This window comes from Balaenoptera ricei, chromosome 3, assembly GCF_028023285.1.
Source record: "Balaenoptera ricei isolate mBalRic1 chromosome 3, mBalRic1.hap2, whole genome shotgun sequence".
In the NCBI taxonomy this organism is placed as follows: Eukaryota; Metazoa; Chordata; class Mammalia; order Artiodactyla; family Balaenopteridae; genus Balaenoptera; species Balaenoptera ricei.
The window spans coordinates 177,492,628-177,510,738 of record NC_082641.1 but is presented as its reverse complement, the minus strand read 5'-3'; the positions used below and the strand labels follow the sequence as shown (position 1 = coordinate 177,510,738).

The 18,111-nt window shown below is 49.3% G+C and overlaps 1 protein-coding gene across 1 annotated transcript in view; it reads right to left on the bottom strand.

Annotated features, from left to right (window-relative positions):
* The window catches only part of C3 (complement C3), a 35,271-nt gene that overhangs the window by 13,913 nt on the left and 3,247 nt on the right, over positions 1-18,111 (bottom strand). Inside the window, exons 5-25 of the mRNA XM_059918620.1 lie at positions 17,459-17,553; positions 17,273-17,355; positions 17,071-17,161; positions 16,838-16,940; positions 16,575-16,701; positions 16,157-16,272; positions 15,910-16,056; positions 15,019-15,228; positions 14,690-14,896; positions 13,191-13,349; positions 12,700-12,829; positions 12,351-12,422; positions 11,966-12,163; positions 9,176-9,287; positions 8,821-8,906; positions 3,302-3,444; positions 2,997-3,209; positions 1,748-1,814; positions 1,564-1,650; positions 637-840; positions 8-83 (exon numbers count right to left, since the gene is read on the bottom strand). Coding sequence (XP_059774603.1) covers positions 8-83; positions 637-840; positions 1,564-1,650; positions 1,748-1,814; positions 2,997-3,209; positions 3,302-3,444; positions 8,821-8,906; positions 9,176-9,287; positions 11,966-12,163; positions 12,351-12,422; positions 12,700-12,829; positions 13,191-13,349; positions 14,690-14,896; positions 15,019-15,228; positions 15,910-16,056; positions 16,157-16,272; positions 16,575-16,701; positions 16,838-16,940; positions 17,071-17,161; positions 17,273-17,355; positions 17,459-17,553 — 2,726 coding nt within the window. The remainder of the gene's footprint in view (positions 1-7; positions 84-636; positions 841-1,563; positions 1,651-1,747; positions 1,815-2,996; positions 3,210-3,301; positions 3,445-8,820; positions 8,907-9,175; positions 9,288-11,965; positions 12,164-12,350; positions 12,423-12,699; positions 12,830-13,190; positions 13,350-14,689; positions 14,897-15,018; positions 15,229-15,909; positions 16,057-16,156; positions 16,273-16,574; positions 16,702-16,837; positions 16,941-17,070; positions 17,162-17,272; positions 17,356-17,458; positions 17,554-18,111) is intronic.

Below are 18,111 nucleotides of genomic sequence, written 5' to 3'. Positions count from 1 at the left end.
GACTCACCAGGTGCTGGGTGGCCGTTTCAGGAAGGCGGCGTAAGCCGAGCTGGGCTGTCTGTAGGCCAGCTGCTGGGTGTACCCTGCAGGGAAGAGAGAAGCGTCACCAGAGGCTGAGTGGAGGGGGCGGCTGGGGTGGGTAGGCCAGGAAGGGGAGGGGCTTAGAAAGAGGATAAAGATTCTGTGAGGGGCGGGACAGGGGTCCAGAGAGGAAAGGTGGAGGCTCTGGGCAGGGGACGGGTGTATGGGAGGGAGGGGAGCTTAAAGCGGAGAGGGACTCAGAGAAGGTGGGAGGATCAGAGAGAAGAAGGGGAAGGAGTTCTCGGAGGAGAGGGGATTCAGAGAGAGGAGGGTTCTCAAAATGGGTTCTCAGGGGCAAGGGGGCCTCAGCGGGGGAGGGAGCTCAGAGAGGGGCTCAGAGAGGGGTGAGGGGGTGGGCTCAGAGGAGGGGCGGGGCCTCGAATGGGCGGGGCCTCAGGAGTGGAGGGGGCGGGGCCTCGAGGTGGGCGGGGTCTCAGGAGTGGAAGGGGCTCAGAGGGGCAGGGTCCAGGGGTGGAGGGCTTTCACAGGAGCGGGTCTCAGAGAGGTGGAGTCTCAGGGGTGGAGGCGGCTCCGAGGGGCGGGTGGGGCGCACACCCTTCTTGATGAGCTCCAAGGCCTCCTGCCGCTTCTCCAGGCCGAACTTCTCCCACTGCTCGGTGTTGTCTAGGTAGTGCACCGCGATGACCGTGGGCGTCATGCTGATCATGTTCTGCTCTCCGCAGCCCGAGGGGGTTTGGATGAGGTGCTTCAGTCGCTCCCCGTTGATGGCGTCCTCTGTCATCTGGGCCACTGGGGTCCCTGCAGCCGGGCGTGAGGATGGCACTCAAGTCTGGGGCTGCCCCCAGCGTTTCCAGGCTCTGACCAGCCAGGGCCCAAGGGGTCACGGACACAGCTGGGAGCATGTGAGTGAGGGAAATGATGCACGGCGGAGTGGCTAGAGGGGGCTCTGCATTTGTGGGCGGTGGGAGTGGGCTTCCGCTTCACAGGGCAACTCCGGTCCCTGGGTCCTCTGGTTACACCAGTGGTAAAATAATTCCAGGAACAACCACCATGAATACTTTTATCATGCTTAATGCTATTTGCTAGGCTCTGTTCTAATACCATACAGTATCTCATTTAATCCTCCCAACAACCCTTAGATATCAATACTATTATTCCGCCCCTATCACAGATGAGGAAACCAAGGGTCTCCTCCTAAAACCTTACAGCTCTCAAGTTGCAAGGTGCCTTTCCAGCTCCGTCTTGTCCCTTCTCGCCCCAGTTCTCCATCCGAGGCAATTAAATCCAGAATTTCTGCTCTTGAACTATACCGCTCTTTATCAGCAAAAGCTATTTGCTGAACTAAGTACTGCCTGGAGCCTTCTATAAAGCAGATTAAGGAGGGGTTCTAGCTGAAGAGGAGGTGGGAGACACAGTGGTTAAATACTCCTGGGATTAGATGGAACTGGGCTCCCTTCTCAGGAGTCATGGCCCCGCAACACCATTCTGGGTCCCCTGGGATTGGGGCCAAGGGCATCTCACCTTGCAGGAGGATCTTGGTCTCTGACTCCGTGTCTGGGACTTGGTCACTGAGATTGGCAGCTTTGATTTCCTCTCGCTGCACTCCCTCTGCCGGGTGAATGGGAGACACCCGATGGCACCAGCCCCCTCCCACCCCACCCTGCATCACCACCCAGGCCTCACCCCCTCTGCCTCGCTGACTCACTTTGGCCCAGATGTTCTGGATCCAGTGTGCGAACGGCCACAGTTTTGTTGACTCTCATTCCTTCTGGCTGGACAGTGTTGGGGGTAGGGGGAGTCGTGTGAATAAAAGGGCAGACGGACAGACAGTCAGCAGGGCACTGTTCTTGGGATTACTATAGCACAAGGCATGATGGCCTCCACCTGACCTTAGCTGTGTGACTGGAAGTCAGTTACTTAATCTGTCTGTGCCTCAGCTTCCTTCCTTATAAGGAGGTAATATAAACATCTACCTCATACCCACTGTTGTGCAAATTAATAATAAAATTATAAATTAATGAAGAAATAACAAGATCTTTAGAAATCTTCCTATGTGCCTAGAAGATTGCTTTCCTGGGGTTAATTCATGTAATCTTCACAACAACCCACTGGAGTGGGCACTGCTATTATCAGTGCCATTTTAAAGATGGGGGAACTGGGGTACAGACAGGTGAAGTAACTTGCCCAAGGTCACACAGCGAGTAGAACAGAATTTGGGCTTGAACCTGGTAGTCTGGCTCCAGAGTCTGTTTTTAACCCAAATGCCTCTCAATGGGCTAAATAAAATAAAAATAAAAATCTAAAAATAAAACAAATAATATAAAAGTAAAACAAAAATTTTAAATAAATAAGAATAAATAATAAAGAAAAGAGAAAAAGAAAAAATAAATGAAAGAATGTACATAAGTACTAACACAGTGCCTGACACATAAGTGCTCAATTAAAATAGGGGCTATCTTAATTAGAATCAAAGGCCCAATGTGAGCTGTCATGTGTCTACAGAGAAACCTTTTTATTTTATTTATTTATTTATTTGGCTGCACCCTGCGGCTTATGAGATCTTAGTTCCCTAACCAGGGATCGAACCCGGGGCCCCAGCAGTGAAAGCGCCGAGTCCCAATCACTGGACTGCCAGGGAATTCCCATCAAGATTATTAAAGTCAAAAGAAAACTCCTATGCTGAAATGTGTTACAAAATGTTATATTTGATATTAAAATATATTTTAATGAAAAAAATATTATTGATCTTTGTTTGAGCTTTCGGGTGCCCCCTAAAATTGTGTGCCCAAGGAGAATACCTCACTTGCCTCACCCTAATCCCGGCCCTGCTTCCAAACCTCCAGGACTCCTGAATTTCCTAAGGTTGGCCTGGGTCTCTAACCTGGGTTGACAGCACAGGGAGAACAGGAGCCTTTCCTGAGGGACAAGGGGCAGCAGGTAACCCAAGGACTCACCACGACCTTCAGGGTCTTCTTGACACCATCACTGATGAAGCGGTTATAGACAGCAGCCTTGACCTCCACCTCATGGAGGCCGACCTTCAGGGGCACAATGACATAAGGCACGGGCACCGAGGACTTGGGTGGGATGATTAGAGTCTGCTGGTGGCGCTTCTTGGCAGTTGCCAGGCTACAGAAGGCTGGATTGTAGAGCAATTCCACCCTCACCTGCCGGGGAGAGAGAGTATCAAGTCAGGGGAATGTGCCACAGACCCTCTTCTCCAAGCCCCCATCATGCTTCCATTGCACCAGGGGCCCACCTTGAGCTCTTCCGCCTCCCGGTAGTTGTAGAGGACAGCTCGGATCTCCACCTGCTCATTGCGCACAACAGAGTAGGGTAGACGCAGGTCAATGAAGAAATCCTGCATCACCGTGACCTCATAGGGGTCAGCCACACAGATCCCTGCCCGGGTGGAAACAGAACACGAAGTGTCAGGGGTGGGGCGGGGGGTGGGCAAGGTGGACTGGATCCAAGTTCAGGTCCAAGTTCTTGCCCCTACCAATGTCTCAGTGCTTACCTCTGACCACTGGAGCTGTCCCAAGGTCAGCCTGTCTTTGCAGAAGCCCACAGACGAACCATCATTAATGGTGATAACTTACAGATGGTGGTGGTGGCTGGGAGTTGCCATGATTTAATGGTTCCCATTTTCTTTGTAATTTTACTCATAGATAGTTGTGTAGGAGGGAAGAAGGCAAGCATAAATGAAGGGTCTATATGTACAATCTCCAAAATGGTAGCCCCAAGTGGTCACTGGGCACTTGAAATGTGGCTAGCTCCAGTGAGAACTGGATTCCTACTTTTATTTCCTTTTAATTAACTTAGATTTAAACTTAAAAACCAATGCTCATTGTGAATGTAATAAAAACCACTGACTTGTTCACTTTCAAACGGTGACTTTCATGTTATGTGAATTATATCTCAATTTTAAAAACGATGCTTGATTCAGTGATTTGAAAACTTTTAAAGTTTTTAGTTTAAGTATGTTTAGAACAACTTGGATGGGCCAATCTACCTTTTCAGCTGTAAATTTTATGGATCCCAAAATACAGATCAGAGTATTTTCAATGAAAAGCTAGCATCCTAATTTAGATGCACTGTCAGTATAAAATACATGGCAGATTTCGAAGGCTTAGTACAAACAAAAATAAAATACATGATTAAAAATTTTGAGATATTAATAGGTTATTCTTAAACATTAATAGATTTGCTATTGTAACATGATTAGTGTGGTAGTGGTTTTGCAAATTTTTACGAAGTGTTGAAATAATAATATTTTGGATATATTTGGATTAAATAAAATGTATTATTAAAATTGATTTAATCTACTCCATTTCTGTGGGGCTACCAGAAAATTTTAAATGACATACACAGCTTGCATTATATTTCTAATGGACAGTGCTGATCTACATTGTAAAAAGTAATAGGACACCTCATCTAAAATTGGAGAAGGAAGACCTGTAGAGGGAGCTCTGATGTCCTACCACTCACTTCAGTTATACCAAACAGGAAGATGTTATCCCAAACAGGAAGATGTCAACAGATCCCAACAGGAAGAAGCTTCAATTACAGACCCCAACTGGAAGAGATGTTTGCACTCCCAAGCAGAAAGTGCAATTAACTTACTACAGCAGGAGGAAGGAAGATTTTCTTCCTGCCCAGCAACAAGCCCAGCCAATGAAAACACTGCAGCTCAGCCAATGAGAAGCTGTCTTACCTGAACTGTTACTTTCCTCCAATGAGGAAATTTTTCTCTTGCTGATGACTTGTTTGCCCTACCCTTCACTCTATAAAAACCTTTCATTTTGTACAACTCATCTGAGTATCTCTCTGCTTGCCAGATAAGATGCTGCCCAGCTCATGAATTGTTTAACAAACCCAATTAGATCTTCAGATTTACTCAGTTGAATTTTGTTGACAACATCGAGCAAAACGATGCTTAAAAACAGTGGTTACTTGTGATACAGCAGTTACCAGATTAAATGTAAGCAAAGTGTCGATGCAAGTGAAATTTGTGAAAACATTATCACATTAATAATAATGTTACACCAAGAAATCTATTAAGATTGGAGGGAATTCCCTGGCGGTCCAGTGGTTAGGACTCCCTGCTCTCACTGCTGAGGGCCAATCCCTGATTGGACCAGGGTTCAATCCCTGCTTGGGGAACTAAGATTCCACAAGCCACGCAGCACTGCCAAAAAAGAAAAACTAAGAAGATCTGATAATTTTTCGTATTCTTCAATGGCAGAAAAAATAATAATCAGAGGCTTGAACAAAATCCTTATTTCCCAATCTACAGTCATTTACTCATCACCCTCGGGGGGTCTGCTATAGCCACTGGTTTAATTTACCATTTCTTACCTACTATTTACATTTTTAAACTCAAATTTAATTTACTACGGTGCATGAGAACCCAGGTTCTTGTGCTATAAACAGGAGGTTACCTCAAGGAAAACAGAATGATTTTGTTAAATACTGGTTAGCTTGTGTTGTCCGCAGAAAGCTAGACCACTCTCTCTTTGTTTAAAAAAAGGAGTTAAACAAGAATTAGAGACAAGGTGAAGACATCCTTGCACTAGACTTAGCTTTTCTCCTTGAATGAGATGGAAGGAAGAATGGAAAGAGAACCAAAAAAGGAATGACTTCTGATACACAATTCCTGTCACTTCAGTGAAACAATTATTCTGCGTGATACTCTGACAGTGGCTACAAGTCATGATGTATTTATCCAAACCCATAGAATGTACAACACCAAGAGTGAATCCTAATGCCAACTATGGACTTCAGTTCATAATAATGTATCAGTATTGGCCCATCCATTATAACAAACGTACCACACTAATGCAGGATGTTAACAATAGGGGAATCTGGGGGAGAGAGGGGTACATGGCACCTCTCTATACTTTTTGCTCAATTGTTTCTGAAAACCTAATACATTTTTTAAAAATCTCTTAGTTAAAAAGAAATGAGGGACTTCGCTGGTGGGCCAGTGGTTAAGAATCCGCCTTCCAATGCAGGGGACGTGAGTTCAATCCCTGGTCTGGGAACTAAGATCCCACGTGCCACGGGGCAACTAAGCCCGTGAGCCGCAACTACTGAGCATGGAAGCCACAACTAGAGAGCCCACGTGCTCTGGAGCCAGTACTCCACAACTAGAAAGAAGCCCTCACGCCACAACGAAGAGCCCACGCTGCAACTAAGACCCCACACAGCCAAAGAGTAAATAAATAAATAAATATTTTTTAAAAAAGAAATGACAACGCCAGAAACTAACACAACACTGTAAATCAACTATACCTCAATTTAAAAAAAAAAAGAAAGAAAGAAATGACTTCTGATGCCTGCTTTGTGTCATTTAAGGAAGCATCTATGCATCTCCGAAAGGCATTTACCCTTTGATCCCTAAAGTATGTTCGACTCCAATAATAAAAATAATAGCTCACACTCATTGAACATTTACAATGTGTCAGGTACTGTTATCACTATTATAAAATCCCAACACTTTGAGTAGGTACTATTTCTATTGTGCCCATTTTATGGATGAGCACAGAGAGGCTGGGTAACTTGACTAAGGCCACACAGCTGACCAGAGGAGGACCTGGGATTTGGACACAGGCACTTGGGCTTGGGAAGCTCCCTGCTTTTAACCTTACTGACTCTTTAATTCCTAATAGCTCACAAGTCTAAAAATTTCAAGTTCTATTGGTTATGATGCTACAGTCTTTATTCTGAAGTTTGGAATCCTGAAAGTTTCGTTCACTTGTGATCCTGGGCAAGTCACCTTCTTTCCCTGGCTTCAGTGTCCTCATTTGTAGGAGAATCATAGTACCAACCTTATAGGGTAGTTGTGAGCATTAAATGAGAGAATATGTAGAGAGTTAATAATGTTGAAAAGATATCACAGGCAAGATCTAAAAACCACAGGGATTCTGCCCTACCCCACCCCCGGGGACATTTGGTAATATCTGGGGACATTTTGGATGTCACAACTAGGGAGATGCGTTGCTACTGGAATCTAGCAGGTAGAAGCCATGAAGATACCCAACATCCTATATTGCACAGGACAGTCCCCTGCCACAAAGAATGACCCAGCCCAGAATGACATCAGGGATGAGACTGAGAAATGCTGGTGCAGGGAAGAACTCTTCCAACATTCATGTCCATACAAATCTCCCGGGGATCATGTAATAAAATGCACATTCTGGCTGAGCCTGTCAGGAGTGACTAAGATTCTGAATGTCTAACAAACTCCCTGGGTAAAGCTACTTTACCAGTTTGCAGCTGGTCCAGGGAATAGGCTTTGAGGGGCAAGGATCTAACCGTGGTTTTCAACCTTTTTTTTTTTTTTCAAGCTGCAGGAACTTTTTTTTTTAGGTAAAGGAAACCTCACACAGAATCTCGATATATGGAAATGTACAACAGGCGAATACGAAGATGCTCTGATTTGAAACAGGGATGGGGGCCCCAAACTACAACTGTGCTGAGTGGCTTTGGAGTCTCAGGCAGAAGGAAAACTATGTGCTCTGTGTATATGGTTTCATCTGCCATCATCACTTGTTCAAGAGAAGTTAGCAGAAAATTGCAATTCCTTCCATTAGAAGCAAGAGAGGCAAAGAAGCAGATTTTGAAAATCTTGAAGCCAGGAAAGTAAAATGATAATAAAGTATAATTTATGATAAATTACAACTAAACACACTTATACTAGAGTATATTAAATTCTGAGTTCGGTATAAATAAAATACACTTAATGTTGTGAGTTTTAATACACCTATTTTTAAAATGTTTTAGTGTTTTCAATAGTTTTTCAACTACTTTAATGCTCTGGAAAAAAATTAACCTTTAAAATATACATAAAACATGCATATGGGGCACATCTTTCCTTTTGCCTCAAACTCCATTATGGCTCGGTATGGTGCTGGTTTATATTTAAAATTTGGATATTCTGTACAACATGGGTTTTTTTGCATTCATTTTGATTTTTTTCCAAAAACACTATTGCATGAAAATATGATTTATCTTGATGACTGAGTTTTTTGGCACCCACTTAATTTTGCATTCAAAGTCAGTGCCTCACTCTCCTTGCCCCATTCTCAGACCTGCTATAAGTCATCCATATTTGGCTAGGGTGTGTCAGGGTCTCACACCCAGCCCTTGGTGGCGGTGGGGAGGGAGGGCGGGGGGGTACACATACACCTTCTTTTGTCGTGTTTCACAATCTAACCACCAATGTTTCAATCACTCATTTCATCCCGCTTCCTCTTTTATTTTTTCTTAATTGCTTTACCCAATATCATGGCAACATCACCCCTGCAAAGTTTTTGTTGCTGTAAATCATTCTGTATGATACTATGATGGTGGTTACATGTCATTATACATTTGTCCAAACCCATAGAACGTACAGCACCAAGAGTGAACCCTGACCTCAGCTAAGAACTTGCAGTGATCATGACGTATCCATGCATCCTTCGATTGTTACAAATGCACCATGCTGGTGGGGGATGTTGATGGTGAGGGAGACTGTGTCTGTGGTGGGGAAAGGGGTATACGGGAAATCTCTGCACCGTCCTCTCAAGTTTGCTCTGAACTAAAACTGCACTAAAACTAAAATCTATTTACAAAAAGCACAATGTCAGTCACATTCTACACTCTAATGCCTCTCCAGGAACCAGGGGAAAGTGCCAGCCACCAGGAAACAAAGGATCTGTCAGGATTGAATGAGAAAATGCCCGGGTGGTTCTGGGGTCCTGGCCACCTGAGGACCAGGCCACCATCCTCTCTCACCTTTCTTGTCTGACAAGCTCACAGCCAGAATCTCCCAAGTGGTGATGGAGTCTTTCAAAAACACGTTCATGAGCTTCGTGGAGATTCTGGATTGGGGAGGGGAGGCATTAGAAGATGCCTAGCAGGGTGGAGGGGGAGAGCTGGTAGGGAGGGGCCCCAAGGGACAGGGTTGGAGGTGGGGGCTGGCGGGTGGGCACGTGTAGGTAGCCCCAACTCTTCTAGGCTAGGTTGTGTGATTCCACAATGATTCCAGAAAAGAGGGGGCATTGAGGTGCATGCAAACTCAATGTCCAGTCTGGGGTGATGATCGGGGCTGGCCTGGGGGTGGGCTGAAGTGGGAGTACCCCAGCCTTACCCATTTTTGTCTGCGACTTTAAGGTCCTCAACAATGGTCCACAGCCAGCTCTCTGGGAACTGGCTTCGGGAAATGATGTCCTCCTCCGGGATTATTTCATCATCCAGGTCACCTGCGGGGGTGGGGGGAGTGGTGGTGGGAGTTAAAACAGACCCACTTTCCCCGCCTTCCCCTTTTAGATATTTATCTCTATAATACCCTGGAGGGATTCCTAGCAGCGACACACCCAGGGTCACGTGATCACTTCCGGGGACCCTAGGCACATTTGCCTCTGGGGGTTCCTTTCTCCATAAAAAAAATTAAATATCATATTTTACAATTCTGTTGGTAGAAAGGTGAAAATAAGCCAGACTGAACTGGATGGATTTTTTTTTTCCCATCTTTGATTTTCAAGGGAACGAAAACATTTGCATGAATGAGCCTCTAAAAGCATCATTGGCCCTCAAGCACCATGCCTGCTGTGTCTGATGGTTAAGTCCATCCTGAAAGCAACGGGGTGAGTTGAGAGGTTCCCCAGACTTGATGGAGATTGCTGAAGAGATGGTGGCCTTTAAAAGCCAGCTTGACCCCGTCAGCACGAAGCTGGGCTGGAATGAATAGAGTTCAACCCTGGCTGGGCTTTCCTCAAAAAATGATGAACAGATTTTAATTTGGCTCTGGGTCTGCCTAACGACAAAGTACGTGGAATTCCATAGATGCCCAAATCCACCCATACTCTGGAATAATCCATCGAAGTGCCCTTGGGGTACTAACTTTTAACCAACCCTCTGTCTCATCCCAATTGGCTAAAGAAATGACACAATGCTGGGAAAAAACAAACAAAAAACCACCCATGGGGCTTCCCTGGTGGCACAGTGGTTGAGAGTCCGCCTGCCAATGCAGGGGACACGGGTTCGAGCCCTGGTCTGGGAAGATCCCACATGCCGCGGAGCGGCTGGGCCCATAAGCCACAACTACTGAGCCTGCGCGTCTGGAGCCTGTGCTCAGCAACAGTAGGGCCTGCAATAGTGAGAGGCCCGCGCACCGCGATGAAGAGTGACCCCCACTTGCCACAGCTAGAGAAAGCCCTCGCACAGAAACGAAGACCCAACACAGCCATAAACGAATAAATAAATAAATAAATAAATAAATAAATAAATAAATAAAATTTAAAAAAAAACAAAACAAAACCACCCATGTGTGTAAATTACACCCCAGTAAATCAGAAGTTTTGTCCAAATTTCCTCTTTGCGAAAGAAAAGTCTTGGGTCACTGGAGCAGAGAGCACCATGTCTAGTTATTGCAATTTGCAAAGAGACTGAAGGTAGAAGTCTTTGTTCATGTGTGTTGGGAATCTTTGTGTCTTTGGAGGGGGGGAGGGTTGGAGGAGTTGCTAGTTTTCCAGATAAAGGAATTTAGACCTATTTGACCACTTTGGCAATGGCTGCCTTTGAGAGGTGCCTGCAAACATTCAGTTTTGACAAAGCCCATCCTGGCAGAAAAGTCCTTCTCTTAATTAAGACATATTAAAAGATGTTTAAAAAAAGGAGGGATCAGTTCACACCGGGGTCCTCTGCCTCTCAGCCAATGGCAGTGGGGACTCTTGTTAATTCTGTAAATGCCACTTTGTGGTGGAGACCATTCTGGTTTTGCTTGAAATGGGCTTCTAAGAGAATTTTCTCTTGGCTTTGCTTAAGACTGACGTGGCCGGAGATATAAAGTTTCAAGTGTGTACATCCAGAACTGAATGAATGAATGAATGAATAAACATTGATTAGGCATAAATTAGGCACCTCTCTTTGGAAGGCAACATTAATTAGTTTTCTTTGGTAAAGGCAAGGCTAGAACCCATCTTAGTCTTCCCATTGGCAACTAGTGTGACCAGCCCTATCATCTAGAACGTTCCCTCAGACCATGGATGTCCTGGGCACTGCTAAGGTCAAACTTCAGAGTGACAGGGCCAGGGCCAGGATGATCCTCCCAGGCAGGAAATTCCTTTGCCTCAGGATGAGCCTCCCAGGCAAGGGAAGAAGGACCTAGTCCCCCACTGGACTGGGTCCTTCTTCCCTCAGACCTGAATCACCTAGCTCCTCATCTGAAGGCTTCTTTCCTCCTCAGACAGGCGCCTCCTCTCTCCTCGGACAAGCACCTCCCCCCTTGGACAGGCACCTCCTCCCCCCTTGGACAGGCACCTCCCCCCTTGGACAGGCACCTCCTCCCCCCTTGGACAGGCACCTCCTCCCCCCTTGGACAGGCACCTCCTTCCCCCTTGGACAGGCACCTCCTCCCCCCTTGGACAGGCACCTCCCCCCTTGGACAGGCACCTCCTCCCCCCTTGGACAGGCACCTCCTCCCTTGGATAGGCACCTCCTCCTCCCTTGGACAGGCACCTCCTCCCCCCTTGGACAGGCACCTCCTCCCTTGGATAGGCACCTCCTCCCCCCTTGGACAGGCACCTCCTCCCCCCTTGGACAGGCACCTCCTCCCTTGGATAGGCACCTCCTCCTCCCTTGGACAGGCACCTCCTCCCCCCTTGGACAGGCACCTCCTCCCTTGGATAGGCACCTCCTCCCCCCTTGGACAGGCACCTCCTCCCCCCTTGGACAGGCACCTCCTCCCTTGGATAGGCACCTCCTCCCCCCTTGGACAGGCACCTCCTTCCCCCTTGGACAGGCACCTCCTCCCCCCTTGGAAGGCACCTCCCCCCTTGGACAGGCACCTCCTCCTCCCTTGGACAGGCACCTCCTCCCCCCTTGGACAGGCACCTCCTCCTCCCTTGGACAGGGGCCGCCTCCCTGCTGCCGGACTCACTCCTGGCCAGCTCCAGGGTCCCGTCGCGGCCGTGCTGCAGCCGCAGCCGGGCGATGTATTCGCAGCAGTCCAGGAAGGCCTTCACGCATGCGTCGCCTTGCAGGATGAACTGGGCCCGGCGCTGGCACGGGAACTTCATGGGGTTGTCCCGCATACCGTCCTCACAGCACTTGCGCAGCTCCTTGTTGTACTGACCCGCTGTGGGAGCACAGATCCCCCGCCCCACGCGCCCTCAGCCCGGGCCTCGAAGCAGGAGGCCCTCAGGACAGACCCCAGGGAGAACTTCCCCACGGCCAGGTCCTCCCCCTCCCTCTCCGTCTGGGATCCCGTAGGGGCTGGATCTCGGGTGGGAAGCGGTGGGCGAGCGCCGAAGGAGGGCTCCCACCTTTATCCATCCTCTTTTCCATGAGCTGCACCGAGCGGCGTCGGCGGGCGGCTGGTTTCGGGCACTGAGGATCTAAAGGCGGGTGGACCAGGAATCAGATGGGTTAGGCACCTACTGTGTGTCCTTGGTTTCCTCCCCACAGTAGTCCCCCGTGAGGTCGGGGTGTTATTGCTCCCATTTGACAGATGCAGAAACTGAGGCTCCGAAAGAAGTAATTTGCTAGATGGTGGTGGAGGCGGGACTTCAATACCCCCACCCCCATCCCAGAGCGCTGCCCTTAACCTGTTCTCAGTATCTGGGAGATGGAGGCCCTGTCCCTCCCTAGCCCTGCTGCTGGCTGCATCCTCACCTGCCCTCTGGGCGGTCTGTAGGCCTTTGCTGGTCTTGAGGGCCAGCCCTGCATCCGTGAAGACGCCGGCATAGTCACTTCCACTGCCTGGGGTGCAGCCAATGTCTGCCTTCTCCACTATGTCCCAGATCTGCAGGGGGGAGTGGAGGCCGAGAATGTGGCGAGATCGGGTCAGCCGTGCCTCCACCGACCGGCCAACACGTCCATCCAACCCCACCTCATCCATCCTCATCCTGGTCCCCAGGCTGGCCAGCCATGGTGGACCATCTGGAGTTAGACCTGGAGCTGTGTCCACCCCCGGGACCATCCCCAGCTTGGACCCTTGTCCATCCACATTCTCATCGTCAACTTGACTTCAACCCATCCCCGTATCTGCGTCCATTCAGACCTCTACACTCAACCCACACTCAAACCCATTTGTTCCCACCAGCGCCATTCCCACCTTAACCCAACGCCATCTCCAAACCAACCTCTGTGACGCGGGAGCATACCTTACTCTGGGTCAATTTGTTCTTCTTATTCAGCACAAACACACCCTTGTCCACGGCCACCAGCCCCACTCGGGACCCCTGGTCAGCCTCGATCTTCAGGGTTATCTGTTGCCCAGGCCGATGGTGCCTCTCTTCCTTCCCGCCATTTTTCACCACCAGCTATGGTCAGGGGCGGGGTGGGGTAGGGGGAGGTTTGGAGGGGAGGGAGGGAGAAGTCAGCCCTGCAAGGCCCTGGTCTCTGGAAGCCAAAGACAAAGGAGGTCCTGGGCTGGACTGAAAGAGGAGAGAGAGGAAGGGAGGCAGGCAGAACCGGCATCAGGCAGAAAGTCAAGAAAAGAGAGAAAACCAGGAGCAAGAGAGATACTGAGTACAAGCTTCCAGTTACAAAATAAATGAGTCTTGGGGATGAAATGTACAGTGTGGGGAATATAGTCGATAACCACGTAGTATCTCTGGATGGTGACACACGGTCACTCACTAGACTCATCGTGGTGAACACTTTGAAACGTAGAGAAATATCGAATCACTATGTTGTATACCAGGAACTAACATAGTGATGTAGGTCAATTATACTTCACGACAAACAAACAGACTCAGAAAAAGAGATCAGATTTGTGGTTACCAGAGGTAAGGGGAGGGGGAATTGAACGAAGGTGGTTAAAAGGTACAAACTTCCAGTTGTAAGATGAATAAGTACCAGGGGTGTAATGTACAAGATGCAAATATATATAATTAACGCTGCTGTACGTTATAGATGAAAGTCATTAGAGGAAACCCTGAGTTTTCACCACAAGGGAAAAAATTATTTTTTCTATTTCTTTAATTCTGTACCTCTATGAGATGATGGACGATCACTCAACTTATTGTGGTGATCATTTCATGATGTACGTAAGTCAAATCATTATGTTCTACATCTTAAACTTAGTGCTGTATGTCAATTACATCTCAATAAAACTGGAAGAAAAAAAGATACCGAGACTGAAACAGAAAGGGAAGAAAAGAAGAAGAGAGAGGCAGGAACCCTGCAAATGGGGGAGAGGAACAGATTCAGAAGGTTGGAGAGAGGGTTTCCCTGGTGGCGCAGCGGTTAAGAATCCACCTGCCAACGCAGGGGACACAGGTTCAAGCCCTGGTCCGGGAAGATCCCACATGCCGCGGAGCAACTAAGCCCGTGTGCCACAACTACTGAGCCCATGTGCCACAACTACTGAAGCCCACACGCCTAGAGCCCGTGCTCCGCAACAAGAGAAGCCACCGCAATGAGAAGCCCGCGCACCGCCACAAAGAGTAGCCCCAGCTCGCCGCAACTAGAGAAAAGCCCGAGCGCAGCAACGAAGACCCAACACGGCCAGAATAAATAAATAAATAATAAGATAAAATAAATTTAAAAATTTAAAAAAAGAGTTGGAGAGAGACAGAGCCAGAGGGCCCAAGATGGGGAAAGGGACAGCCAGGTGGAGAGTCCCCAGATGGGCACAGAGAGATGCCACAAAGCTTACCGTGCCCACACATGAGTCCCTGACGTCCACCCATACGGAGTCGGCCACCACCTCCCTCTGGCCGTTGCTGTTGATCAGCGTGTAATAGGCTACCAGGCGGAAGGAAGGGATGAAGTCCGTTGTGATGGTCATGGGCAACACCACCAGGTCCTGGCCGGGCTCTCGTACCTGCCGCCCCACCTTCAACAGCTTCCCCTTGTTCATGACCTGGGGAGAACAGGTTGGTATAAGTATCGGAAAGGTAAGAGGGAGGATGCGGGGGGTGGGGGGAGCCGGGATGGCGGAGGAGGGCTTCCGGGGGGTGCTGGGGGTTCTAGGAAGCCACAGACCAAGTAAGTGTAGTAGCGGATCTTGGCTTGGTGGCTGGGGTCCGTGCGCAGGTGGAAGTTGACGTTGAGAGTCTCCCCAGGCTTGAGCTCCACTCGGGGCACAGAGAGGTGTAGGTAGTTGTTGGAGTTGCCCTGGGTGTTGTAGGGTAGGGCCTGCATGGTCCTGCTCGCCTGTCGCGCCGCTGGGATATTCTCCTTCTGTGTGCGTACCTGGGTAAGGAAAGACGGATGCATGCTGGCCCCCCCAGAGGTGTCCACACCCATATCCCTGGGACCAGGGAATATGGTATTTTAGGTGGCAAGAGAGACTTTGCAGATGAGATTAGGTTAAGGATCTTGAGGAAATGGGGAGGAGATGGGATCATCCAGGTGAGCCCAATGCCATTGCAAGGGTCCTTATAAGATGTCTAGGCAGAAGGTAGGACCCTGCTGTGCAGATGAGAACCCTTCTATGCATGCAAACTACTATATATATATATAGGATGGATAAACACCAAGGTCGTCCTGTATAGCACAGGGAACTATATACAATTTCCTGTGATAAACCATAATGGGAAAGAATATGAAAAAGAAGGTATATACATATATATATATATACAGTTATATATATATGTTCAGTCATATATATATATAACTGAATCACTTTGCTGTACAGCAGAAATTAACACAACGTTGTAAATCAACTATACTTCAATAAAATAAAGTAAAAACAAGAGCCCTTCTATGTAAATGAAAACAACTCTCTGTGGATGGTACATCCCTTTATGCAAATGAAAGGACCTCCCCTGTACGTCCAGGACAGGATCCCTTTGTGCAAATGTCAGGCCCCTGCTCTACAAAATCAAGCCCCCTGTCTCCGGGTGTGGGGTCACGAGGCTGGCCTGGACTCACGGTGATGGTCATGGGCTGCCGGTTGTTGAGTGTGTTGATGCTTAGCTTGGCCACACCATCCTCCTGGGTCAGGGACTGCACGTTGCTGCCCTGGGTCACTACCGGGATGTGGCGGGCAGGGGAGCCGTCGGGGTTCGTCACGAACACCTGTGGGTGCAGGCCAGGTGGAGGGGGTTCAGGCAGACCCAGAGGCATGGCCGTGCTCAGGAGCAGTGGAGGGGGGTTGCAGCCCCGCCCTGGGTCTCACCATGAGGTCGAAGGGCATGGCGGGTTTGAAGAACTTGGGGGTCTTGGTGAAGTGGATCTGGTAGGGGGAGGTCACGATGGGGATCCCGGTACGCTCTGCCTCCACCATGTCGCTGCCTGAGGGGGGCCAATCGTGAGGCTGGGCTCCTGGGCCACCCCTCAGGACCAGGCCTCCCCCCCCTCAGATTGGACTCTGCCTTCATACTGGGCCTCTTTCCTCGGACTGCATCTCCCCCATAAACTGGATCCCACCTTCATTCTGAACATCCACCCTCAGACCAGGCCTCCCCTCTCAGACTGGGTCTTGTGCCGCAGACTGGGCCATCCCTGTCAGACTGGACCCTGCCTTCCTTCTGGGCCTCCCATCTCAGACTGGACCGTACGGTGGTGCTGGGCCTCTGCCCTCAGCCTGGCCTCACCTGAGTGCAGGATGACGGTGACGGACACATATAAGGACTTGCCCACTAGGGCATTGGCTTGGGAGGGCTGTACCCCGTTCAGCAAGACCCGTCGTTGCAGTTTGGCCTCCCCGTTACCGTCAGTGATCTGGGGGAGACAGTGAAGGCTCAGCGGAGGCGGGGGTGGGATGGGGAGGGGGGCTTAGGTGAGGGAGGGGCGTTGACGGGGACAGGAGAGATGTGTTCAGAGTGGAGGAGACTTCGAGGGGGCTTCCGTTAGGTACCGGAACACGGGTGAGGGAGTGGGCCAATGAAATCCTCCGGTCACCATCCTGGACTCCAAAGATGACGAAAGCTGTCCCATCCACATTCTCCCCATACAAGAACCTGTGAGGCGGGGAGAGTCTCAGATTCTCCCCTCCTTAAAAAGATGAGTCTTCCTCCAAACTTCGGTTGGCTGTGGCTGAACCCCTCCCCCTAGCTGGTCCCTCCCCTGGCCGCCTCCCCTGTCCCTCACCTGGCAATGATGTTGACCTTCAGGCCATCTGGGTCATCGATGTAGTAGAATTTCTCTTCAGGCTCCACTTGGACCTCAAAACTGGGCAGCACTGGGGGAACAGATCGTGGTGGGGAGTGAGCGAGCATTGGGCCCAGAATTATGCGCTCCCCGCTCCTTCCCCACGCCCCACCCACGGCTCCCGGCTCCCTGCTCCTCTTACCGTACTCCTTCACCTCAAACTCAGCAGAGAAGACCTGCTGCGGAGAATCTTCGTAGTGGGCTTTGATCTTCCACTGCCCCATGCTGTGGCGAAAGCAGGCTAGTGATCTGACCAGACCTAGCAGCCCCCCACTCCCTCTCCTGGGGTAGGGGAGCCCTGAACCCCCTCCTGGAGGGCCTGACATACTTGACCAGCTCTGGGATGTTCCAAGACAAGGCCAAGATGCCAAACTGGTTGTGAGAAGACAGGGAGTCCCGCTTGATGGGAATGCCATCGGGGGTCTGTGGGGAGACAGGGAGAGAAATGGCTCTTCAGAGACCAGGCTTAGCCCTTTGGCTCTCCCCTCCCTCTCTGTGTCTGGACACTCTGTGTCATGTCTACAAGGGCAATGGTTAAGAACATGCACCTGAGCCAGTCAGCCTGGGTTCAAATCCCCACTGTGCCACTTACAAGCTGTGTGACGTGGGCAAGTTACCTAACCTCTCTGTGCTCAGTGTGCACATCTAGAAAATGGAGATAATTATAGCTCCTATGTCACTGGTTTGGGACATGTTAATATAGGCAAGAGCTCATGGTGATCAGTGTCTCTCTGAAGACTAATAAAAACTAGCATTTATCACCTACTTTTAGTAGGTGCAGGACCCTGCACTAAGCATTTGATTTGTATAAATCACACATAATTGCCCACATTCTCCTTTTTTGACCTAAAGCATAGCAATGGCGCGTGGCTTGACCTAATACACATATGATTTTATTCGTTGCCAACAACAGGAGACATCACATAGAAATCTGGTGTTCTGGCTTCTCTTGGAAACTGGGGTAATTGTGGATAACGTGCT